Below are 11,961 nucleotides of genomic sequence, written 5' to 3' on the forward strand. Positions count from 1 at the left end.
ATCTCAAAAAAAAAAAAAAAAAAAATAGCAGTTTGAAAATCACCATTCTGCACTGCCTATTTTATATTTATTTATTTTTGAGACAGGGTATTGCTGTGTTGCCCAGTCTGGAGCACAGTAGTGTGATCATGGCTCATTACAGCCTTGATGCCCTGCACTCAGTTTATCTTCCCACCTCAGCCTCCTCAGTAGCTGAGACTACAGATGCATGTCACCATGCCTGGCTAATTTTTGTATTTATTTTTTTTTTTTTGTAGAGTTGGAATTTTGTCACGTTGCTCAGGCTAGTCTTGAACCCCTGGGCTCAAGCTACCCATCTTCGCTTCCCAAAGTGCTACAATTACAGACATGAACAATTGTGCCCAGCCACTGTCTATTTTAATAATTGTTTCTGAAAAGAAAAGAATCATCTACGGATGCTAAAATGATTGGGTAAAAGTTAATTGGATAATATATTTACAGAGTCTCGAATTGTTATTCAACAGGTTATTACTAATTACAAACAGGAAAATGTACCTTTACAATGGAGAGAAATGGCCCTCGCCTCCTTAATCAAAAGATCAAAATTATCAGCACACAAAATGAGACAACACAGTGTATCCCCAGTATAAGCAAATAAGAAATATACATCATCCACATAATATTCTTGAGAAAGATGTTTATCTTGGATCTCGTTGTGAGGAATCAATAGGTTAGTTTAGAAAGTGAGGCATTTTCTAACACAATAGTCCTCTACTTTTCAAAATGTCCATGCCATGAAAAACATGGTGGTGGGACAGTTATAGGTAAAAATAACTAAAGATATAGGAGAACCAAATAAATGCATGGACCTTGATTGAATTCTGGATTTACAAAAGCTATAAAACACATTTGAATACAATTGAGAAATCTAATGACTGGATATTAGATAGCATTAAAGAATTATTTTTTTCATAGATGTGATGGTATTGATGTTTAAGAAGAAAGTCCTTATTCTTAAGAGAATGCTGCTGAAATATTTAAGGACAAAGTGTCGTAATGTCTGCACTTATTCCCAAATGTCTCATCAAAAATGTACAAATGTAAATGAGGGAAAATATTATGAGAAGTGAATATAGGTGAGAGATGTACAGGTAAGTGTTAATCATGCTGCTATTTTAACATTTTTGGAAACTCAAAAATTTGCAAAATTAAAAGTTGGGACAAAAGTATTTGGCAAACCATAAAATACTCAACAGTAATGGCACTATGGTTAGTAGCAACAATGAAAGTATTTAGGAAAAAAAGAAAATTTTCTTACCATGTGTGGACAGTACAGAGAAGCAGGTTGGTTTTGTTTTATGCGTATTGCAATATTCCCTAAGAGGCAAGATATTTAAGTTTTCATCCACAATCTGAAATTAGATAATCAGTAAAGGAATATTCCTTATAAACCATTTGTTCTTTTCTTAAAACACAACAAGATCTAAACTTAAGCCTTACTACCCTCATTTAAGATGCCAGGAAAGTGCTTGGTTGGTGTACCTAGATACTGGGCAACCTAAGAGGCAGTGTGGTTCAGTGGTCAGTGTGAGGGTGCCAGAGCTGGAAATATTTGGATTTGGATGTCCACTCTGATACCTTCTGACTTTGAGAATCTCGTATGCTTCTCTGAACATCAGTTTCCTCATGTAGACTATCAGAGATTTAAAAGTGCATTTACTATACAGCTTTATTGTGAGGATGAAATAAGATGATATAGGTAAGGGCTCCATTGTGAGGATGAAATAAGATGATACAGGAAGGGCTCCATTGCCTGGTTAGCGCAAAGTTTTAAGAAAACCAGCATCTTGGAAAGCCTTTTTAAACAAGGACACTTAATTAGCCATCTTAGGTATAAGAAAAGAAATATAAAGAGCATGAAAATTTAAAAACAGATCTGGCAGTTTTATAACAGTCTAGGAGGTGGTGTTATTTTTTCCTATTAAGAATTGGGGGCAGGTTAGGAATAAATAAAATACAGTTTGAAAATAATGAGTTATTTCAGCCGAGTGGCTTCTTTATTGACCTAAAATGGAAGGCATGACCATGAAGGAATGTGATAGCAGTTAAAAAGTACGCTGATAAGCTGGCTCAATTTTGAGGGCTACAACCTTCCCACTTGTCACCTTGGAAAGCAACATTTATATTCATTTTGAATTTATTATCCTTGCTGAATACTTTGAAACTTTTCTATAGAGACTACCAGCCTTAAAGATCAGAAGGTCTTCAGAGATAGTACATCCTCATACTTTGATGGCAAACTTTAGACTTCAGGAAAAAAAAAAAGTGATATTTAGTACTAAGTCTAGTAAATTAGGTGAATTAGCTAGTGAATATATTTTTAAATGAGATTTTTAAAACTTTATTTTCAATGAAATTGTTCTATTTTATTTTTTGATTGTTTATTGATACTATATAGAAATACAAGTAATATAATTTTTTGTATATGGCTTTTATTTCCTGCAACTTTGATGAACTCAATTATTCACTCTAATAGTGTGTTTGTATTCCTTAGAATTTTTTTTTATTACACTTTAAGTTCTGGGATACATGTGCAGAACATGCAGGTTTGTTACATAGGTATACACGTGCCATGACGGTTTGCTGCACCCATCAACCTGTCGTCTACATTAGGTATTTCTCCTAATGTTATCCCTCTCATAGACCCCAACCCCCTGACAGGCCCTAGTGTGTGATGTTCTCCTCCCTGTGTCCATGTGTTCTCATTGTTCAACTCCCACTTATGAGTAAGAACATGCAGTGTTTGGTTTTCTGTTCTTGTGTTAGTTTGCTGAGAATGATGGTTTCCAGCTTCATCCATGTCCCTGCAAAGGACATGAACTCATCCTTTTTTATGACTGCATAGTGTTCCCTGCATGGTGTATATGTGCCACATTTTCTTTATCCAGTCTATCATTGATGGGCATTTGGGTTGGTTTCAAGTCCCTGCTATTGTGAACAGTGCTGCAATAAATATGTGTGCACATGTCTTTATATTAGAATGATTTATAATCCTTTGGGTATATACCCAGTAATGGATTGCTAGGTCAAATGGTATTTCTGGTTCTAGATCCTTGAGGAATTGCCACACTGTCTTTCACAATGGTTGAACTAATTTACACTCCCACGAACAGTGTGCAAGTGTTCCTATTTCACCACATCCTCTCCAGCATCTGTTTCCTGACTTTTTAATGATTGCCATTCTAACTGGTGTGAGATGGTATCTCATTTTGGTTTTGATTTGCATTTCTCTAATGACCAGTGATGATGAGCCTTTTTTCCATGCATATGTTGGCTGCATAAATGTCTTCTTTTGAGAAGTGTCTGTTCATATCCTTTGCCCATTTTTTGATGGGGTTGTTTTTTTCTTGTAAATTTAAGTTATTTGTAGATTCTGGGTATTAGCCCTTTGTCAAATGAATAGATTGTAAAAATTTTCTCCCATTCTGTAGGTTGCCTGTTCACTCTGATGATGGTTTCTTTTGCTGTGCAGAGCTCTTTAATTAGATCCTATTTGTAAATTTTGGCTTTTGTTACCATTGCTCTGGTGTTTTAGTCAGGAAGTCTTTGCCCATGCCTATGTCCTGAATGGTATTGCCTAGGTTTTCTTGTTTTTTTATGGTTTTAGGTCTTATATTTACATCTTTAATCCATCTTGAGTTAATTTTTGTGTGTCCAATTTTAGTTTTCTGCATATGGGTAGCCAATTTTCCCAATATCATTTATTAAATAGGGAATCCTTTCCCCATTGCTTGTTTTTGTCTGGTTTGTCAAAGATCAGATGGTTATAGATGTGTGACATTATTTCTGAGGCCTCCGTTCTGTTCCATTGGTTTATATATGTTTTGGTACCAGTACCATGATGTTTTCGTTACTGTAGCCTTATAGTATAGCTTGTTCCTTAGAATCATGTCATCTGTTGAACACAGGTAGTTTTACTTCTTCCACTTCTTCCTTTCCAATTTGGATGCTATTTCTTTTTCTTGCCTAATTGCCCTGGATAGAACCTCTGTTATATAGAAGTGGCAAGAGTGAATATTCTTGTAAGTCCTGATCTTAGTGGGAGCACTTTCAGTCTTTTACTGTTGAGTTTGATGTGAGCTATGGGGTTTCTATATGTTCTTTATCAGATTGAGAAAGTTCCCTTTCATTGCTAGTTTGTTGAAGTTTGTTACCATGAATAGGTGTTGGTGATTTGTCAGTGATTTTTCTGTGTCTGTCAAGACGATAATGTGATTTGTGTCCTTTGTTTTACTAATACAGTATATTAATTGGTTTTTATAGTTTGAACCAACTTTGTATTTCTGGAATAATACTACTTGGTTATGGTATATAATCCATTTATATATTTTTTGTTAGGTTGGCTGGTATTTTGTTGAGTTTTTTTTGGCACCTATAGTCATAAGAAATATTAATGTGTGGTTTTCTTTTCTTTCTTTCTTTTTTTTTTCTTTTACCTGTACATATCAAGGAAATTTGTGGTTTTCTTTTCATGGGATGTCTTTGATTTTGGTATCAGGATAATCCTGGCTCATACTATGACCCCATTTGTACAGCCTCCAAAATCGTGTATATTTTGGGGGAGAGTTTGTGAAGGATTAATGTTAATGCTTCCTTAAATGTTGGATAGAATTCACCATGAAGCGATCTGGGCCTGGCTTTTTCTTTGTGGTAAGAGTGTGTGTGTGTGTGTGTGTGTGTGTGTGTGTTTGTGTGTGTGTGTGTTTTGGATGGGGAGTGTAAGCAATGAAGTTATGGTACTTCATTTTGACAAATTAAAAAATATGTCTTTCATCTTCCCCCTTTGTGTGGGTCCTCTTCTCCTTTCTCACCTGAATTAAAAAATAAACCCTCTAGTGAGGTACAGTTGACAGGCAAAAAGCTGTCCATATTTAATGTGTACAACTTGATGAGTTTGAATATAAGTAAACACCTATGAAACTGTCACTACAATCTATGCCGTAAACCTATTCATCACATTCAAAAGTTCCCTTCCACCCTCTGTCTTATTATTATTTTGGTAATAAGAACACTTAAGACATTTCCTTAGCCAGATTTTAAGTATGTAATACAGTGTTGTTAATTGTTGGCATTATGCTATACAATAGATCTCTAGCAGTTACTGTCTGTGTAGCTGAAATTTTGTACCCCTTAATGAATACCTTCCTGTTTTCTCCTCCCACCAGCTCCTGGAAACCACCAATTCACTTTCCAGATCTATGAGTTAAACCCCCCCCCCTTTTTTTTTTTGAGACAGAGTCTTGCTCTGTTGCCCAGGCTGGAGTGCAGTGGTGCGATCTCTCTGCTTACTGCAACCTGTGCCTCCCAGGTTCAAGCAACTCTCCTACTTCAGCCTCCTGAATAGCTGAGATTACAGTCATGTGTCACCATGCCTGGCTAAGTTTTGTATTTTTAGTAGAGATGGGGTTTTGCCATGTTGGCCAGGCTGGTCTTTAACTCCTGGCCTCAAGTCTACCTACCATGGCCTCCCAAAGTGCTGGGATTACAGGCATGAGCCACCTCACCCAGCTGATATCATTTTCTCAATTTACTTTTTGGATAATTTATTGTAGTGTATAGAAACACAACTGATTTTGTACATTGATCTTGTGTCCTGAAATTTTGTTTAATTTGTTTATCCTAATTTTTTTGGTTAATCTTTAGAATTTTCTTGTGTGTGTGTGTGTGTGTGTGAAGAATCTCTGTAGAGCTTTATAATTTTCCTCAATCTTTTATAAAGTTTTGCCAATATCTAATTATGTAATAATTCTTTTTAGCAATTCACTTTTACTAAGTCTTTTGAAAACATTTACAATGCATTCAAAAAAAGTTTCACAAAAAGCAGTTTTGTACTTATAGGTCATTGGTTTGTATTATGTGATTATAACAACACACACAGCACAAATAAACAGGTTTTGAGCCAATTGCAATTCAAAGGGTGGGAACAGACATGTCCAGATACTTAGCATACATATCATATGTAGAAATATAATTTTCTACACATTTATAAGATCATGTAATCTGCAAACAGAGATAATCTTTTTTCCTGATTTGAATATTTCTTATTTCCTTTTCTACTTACTCTGGCTAGGAACTATAATACTATGTTGGATAGAAGTGGAGAGAATGTGCATCATTTTCTTGTTCCAGATCTGAGAGAAAAAGCTTTCAGTTTTCAATTCGGTTTTTGACCATTGAATATGATGTTAGCTGGGTGCTTTTTATATATGGCCTTTATTGTGTCTAGGTAAATTCCTTCTCTACCTAATTTCTTGAGAATTTTTATCATCAAAGGGTGGTGAATCTTGTGAAATGCTTTTGCTGTATCTTTTGAGATTATCATGTCATCTTTGTCCCTCATTCTGCGAAGGCATTTGGTGCTGGGCTTTTCTTTGTTGGAAGGTTTTTGATTACTAATTTAATCTTTTTATTAGTTATTGGTCTGTTCAGACTTTTTAATGCTTTATGATTCAGTCTTGGTAGGTTGTATGTTTTTAGTACTTTATCCATTTTTTTCTAAGTTGTCCATTTTGTTGACATATAATTTTTTTTCTTTTTTTTTTGAGATGGAGTTTTGCTGTTGTTGCACAGGCTGGAGTGCAGTGGTGTGATCTTGGCTCCCTGAAACCTCCACCTGCTGGGTTCAGGTGATTCTCCTGCCTCAGCCTCCCAAGTAGCTGGGATTACAGGCACCCACCATCATGTTCAGCTAATTTTTGTATTTTTGTAGAGACAGGATTTCACCATGTTGGCCAGGATGGTCTTGAGCTCCTGACCTCAAGTGATCCCCTCTGAAAGTGCTGGGATTACAGCCTCAGCCTCTGAAAGTCCTGGGATTACAGGCATGAGCTACCATGCCTGGCCCTTCAAGAAATATAAAGTTTGTTGATTTTGTGGGAAGATTTTTTTTTTTCTAAGAAAATCCTAAGGAACATTTTAGTTTTTATTTCATTTTTTTTCCATTTTTGTTCATACTTTAGTATGCAAGGCACATTTTAATTTTTACTTATTTTTTGAGAGGAAAATTACATGCTCATTTTATTCATGTCTCTAAATGCAAAGGCCCAAACAAACAAAATTTAAGAAATTTAATCCAAGAAAACAAAAAGAAGAAATGCAATGAAAATTTAACATTTGAAAATATTTTTAATTAACTCTGACTTTTTAATAGGGAAAAACTATTTCATTCACCTTTTTAACAGAATCAGAAAACATATTCAATATAATGTAATACCTATTTATGATTATTGGAAAAAACAAACATATAAAGCTCAATGAATTAGGTTAACTTCCACACCCTGTTAAACAATATGTAGTTAAAAAAATGGAGTCAATTTCAGAATATACAATAGTTATAGTAAATACTACTATTTGTTTCATTCAGGTTGAGAGCTTACTGTTTCCTTTTGACCAATGTTTAAAAAAAAGGCAAGAAAGGCATGAAAGCAAAGGACTATCTTAAAATGAATAATGGTAATTTTATAACTGCTGCTAATCTGAGCCTGCTTTTATGTAATAAAATCCTAGACACAAGCATTTGTCCTACCATTTTAGTATTGCTACCTATGCCCATACCGTGAACTCAGCTACACAATTTGGGAATCACACTACAGTATTTATAATAATCCATACCCGAGCAGCTGACTAGTGGCTTAGACTTCCCTCTTTAGTATATTTTTAGTCAAGTACAGAACACTTATAATGGTGCATTGAAAACAGTTGTCTATATTTTGCATATATCTTTCTAATAGCAAATTATTTTTCTTTGCATTCTCCATGTTTGAAATTTGAACTACATTAAAGAAATATTCTGCAAAATTGTCAGCATCTCCTTCCCTCATTGCTGTGTCTAGGTTCTGTATTCCAGAAGAAAACTGAGGGGGAAATAAAAGCAATAATGTGAGATTATCCTTGGGGTGCATTTAGAGAATGCTGAACTTTACTTCTTGCCTACCTCTATGTTAGGAATTTAGATAAATAACTGTAAAAGCCCACTTAATAATAGCTGTCATAATCATTACTATGATCTCCTACCTGGACAATATAAGGTGGCAATGGCTTCCCCAGAGAGCCTGGCTTCAATTTTATTATTTTGGAAGTGGCACAGAGTAGACCCTGTTTAAAGATATGCAGACAAGTTTTATTTTTAAAAAAGCAGTAAATTAATGGATCTAGTCATTGATCATAACCAGACATTATATGCCTACTAACAGAACAACATTACACAGACTAACAAGTAATCTTATTAAAAAAATAAGAATGTGACTAAACCTCTAGGTCAATTTACAGGAAATGCAGGAGAACAGAAGAATATGTAAACCACACCATAAGGATGCAATTAGCAAAATCCAAGCTGTGAAATATTCAAAAGAACCAACAACTCAGTTTTTTAAAATAACAAATTGCAAAGGAAAAAGAAGGTAATGAGGAAATTCATAAATTAAAAGATACACAAAAGACTTATCAACTAGCCACAATGCGTGAGCATAATTGGAAAAAATGGTAGCAAGAAAACATACATGACTTAAATGATGGATGAAGATGTGAATGGTGGATATTTGTTGATAAGAGGCCGTGCTAACCTACTCTGTATCAGCCAGACAAACTCCATCTTGCTGAGAGTAAGACAGACTCCATCTTAACCTCTCCCTCACCCCTTCCGCCATTTCTCCTTTGAGTGCATGTCTGGGTCATGTTCCTGTGCTGGATCATGCTGTACTTAGAACTATAGAAACATAACCATTGCAACCATATCCTGCCTGGCAAGCTCACTTGTTATTGTGAATACCCCCCTTGATTGTATGACAAGTACCGAATACCCTCCTTGGTAACCAGCAATCATGGGAACCACTTGTGAATACCCTCCTTAGTAATCAACAATTCATGGGAACCTCCTGCCTCCTGGTTACTAGCCTCCTTATCTAACTCGCTTGTTCTGCTTCTATAAATCCTGCTTCAGTTAGGCTTCTCCTCCCCTTTTCTAAGCAAGATATAAAAATGAATCAAGCCCCTTCCTCCGGCTGAGAGATTTTGAGCACAAGCTGATTCTCGGTGGCTGGCAATAAAGGACTCTCAATTGGAACTCAGAGTGTGGTGCTTTCCTTCTGACTAGCTCGGGTATAACAAAGCAATTGTTAACTTTTAGGTATAATTGGAAAATATGGTTGTTTTTGGAATCCTTGTTTTTTAAAATATGTATACTAGAGCTATTTATGGATAAAACATAGTTTTTGGGATTGAAGAGGAATAATGATAAAACAGGATTAGCCATAAGGTAATTGTTGAAATGGGCAGTGGATACATGGGAATTCAATATACAATTTTGTCTATTTTTGTATATCTTTTGAGATTTTAAATAATAAATGTCTCAAAAATAAGTAATTGTTTTAGGCTGCTGAGAAATACTTTAGCACAGCATGTAGGGCACCCGAAAGAGGGCACAGAAGTCTACCTTGGAGGGCACGAGAACTGGATCTTATATGAGTCAACCATGGGTATAATGGAATGGAGAAAAATTTATTTATTAAAATTTCACAGAAACCAAGTAAGATGGACCATCCTGGAGAGCCTGCTTCCTATGAGGGAAATTGTCTGAGTGAGGACTTGACATTTCTTGAAGGGTTGAGTACTGTGAAAAATTTAGGGGCTCAGACTCCTGAATGGCAAGGCAGAATGATAAGTGCAGGGGCCGGGGACAGAGCAGTACCTGATGGGTTTCTCCATAACGTCCCAATCTACGTTAAAGATACTCTGTTTGTGAATTCACAATTGTGATTTCCTCTGCTGTGGAAAACAGTAGTGACAAATATCTTTGTACCAATTGGCATGTGGCAAAATGGAGTCACCACAAACAGATGCAGGAAAACTGGGAGAAACTAACCCCATTCACTTTATTTTACAACTCCAGTGCCATAACTTTTGCATTTGATGGTTTCTATACCCCCAACACTCCCTCTACTGACTTCTCTTTCCTACTTTGGCTTAGATGTCACTTCCTCCAGGGTGCTCTGATTCCCCAGGCCAAGTTAGATGTCCCTTCCATGTATTTCCAGTGTAACCTGTGTTTATGCTTCATCACATTTTCCCCACTATACAACAATTATTTGTGCATTTGACAAAGACAGGAATTATTTTTTATTATTATTTAAAACAGTAGAGACTGAGCTTACTATGTTGCCCAGGCTGGTCTGAAACTCCTGGGCTCAAGTGATCCTCTTGCCTTGGTCTCCTAACGTGCTGGGACTATAGGCATGGGCCACTGTGCCCAGCCTGGAACAGGAATTTTTTCTGTCTTCTACATAGTTATTTCTCCACTGCCTATTGCTGAGTCTTACATGTAAAAGAGACTTAATATTTTCTTGTGTTTACATGCTAACAAATTGGAGGCCCCAGATTCTGAATGTTTTTGAGGATGGTCATAGTGATCTCCTTGTAGTGTACTATGGTAACTAGTTTTATGGTTCTTTTAAGAACTCCTCCTTCTTTGCATGTAATCTGGTGGGACTATTAATCATGGTTCTGTAGATCCACTTTTTGGGATGAACAAATGTCCCAGGTTAGGACCTTTAAATTACAGTCCAAGGGAAAAGGATAGACAGAAGCCTGGACAATCAGAGTCTGTTCCAAGAATTTTCCAAAGTAGAGGAAAAGTAGGGCTATTTTGACTTGTCTGAAGGAGAGGTAACTCCAGAGTTGCTGGTGTTCATCTTGTCTGCTTTGTGGAAGAAACTCATCAGAGAACAACTCATAGAAAAAAGCAGATGGAGCAACTGAGAGGGAGAGAATGAGAGAGAGCTGATGTTTTAAGAGTTAATGTGTTTTAGTTCTGGGTGTTTGGGCCCCTCCAGTCTTGATTTCATAAGCCCCCTTGATGGTATTCCCAGCAAAATGGATTTTTAATTTCCACTTTTGCTCAAGCTTGTTTGAAATAAGTTTCTGTCCCTTGCATCTGAAATAATGCTGGCTAACACAAGCCTCCTTAGCTATTGCCAGTATATTACAATTAAATGAAAGATATACATTTTCTCCTGTGCAGGCTGTATGACAAATTAAAAATCCAAAGTTTATTAGGTGTTGCTGGAATCATATCAACTTAGTGTGTCAACTTTGCTTATTTCAGATGTTCTGAGTGTGAGTCATATTTGTATTTCATAAAAAGAAAGATGAAGCCAAAAGCAATATTGCCTAAGATGTGCTGTTTTGCTAAACAGCATCTTTCACAGCCTGAGATCAATGAGGAAATACAATGCAGTGAGTCCTGGGTGCTGAAAATGTCAACTTTTTGGATGTAATTAAATGGTTCTGTGAGTGTGGTATAGACAGAATCTGAGACAGAATTTGACCATTTCTCGTTTCCTCTTTTACAGTTTTGAATTGTAACCTGCCTACCAAGTGTGAGCTTGACTATGAGGTCTCAAAGATTTCAATCTTGTGTTCTGAATTTTCTTTAACTTTCTAAGTCAGGGTGTTTCCTGAGCCAAGTGGAACTACATAGCTCCACCATGGTCCTCAAACTGTAGACCTCTCCTCAGAGCCTGGGATCTCAATTTGACTGTTTTGTCTTCCCGCAGGCAGGCTGAGGTTTTCCTAGTCACCACAAAATGCTTTTGGAATTAAAAAGACAAACCAAGTCCTATAAAAAGGCTTTGGTGTTACCAAGATTATGGAATTCCCTTCTTAGTATAATTCATAAAACAGTGGTAATATATAAAACAAGTGTAAGAAATCTCCCTGCCCCCCAAATTCTTATTTTTCTCATACTGACTATTTGAATGTTTAAAAAATATTGGTTATTCAATCCTTTCTTTTTTTTCCTTCCATTTATTTTATTGCATTTTAGGTTTTGGGGTACATGTGAAGAACATGCGAGATTGTTGCATAGGTACACACGTGGCAGTGTGATTTGCTGCCTTCCTCCCCATCACCTACATCTGGCATCTCTCCCCCTGCTATCCCTCCCCA

The 11,961-nt window shown here is 36.3% G+C and overlaps 1 protein-coding gene across 1 annotated transcript in view; it reads right to left on the bottom strand.

Moving 5' to 3' along the window:
- Window positions 1-11,961, bottom strand: part of ACSM6 (acyl-CoA synthetase medium chain family member 6) — a 41,771-nt gene that overhangs the window by 2,459 nt on the left and 27,351 nt on the right. The window contains 3 exon segments of the mRNA XM_017518013.2: window positions 1,280-1,343; window positions 1,345-1,373; window positions 8,035-8,115. Coding sequence (XP_017373502.1) covers window positions 1,280-1,343; window positions 1,345-1,373; window positions 8,035-8,115 — 174 coding nt within the window.

This window comes from Cebus imitator, unplaced genomic scaffold, assembly GCF_001604975.1.
Source record: "Cebus imitator isolate Cc_AM_T3 unplaced genomic scaffold, Cebus_imitator-1.0 Scaffold656, whole genome shotgun sequence".
NCBI classification, from domain to species: Eukaryota; Metazoa; Chordata; class Mammalia; order Primates; family Cebidae; genus Cebus; species Cebus imitator.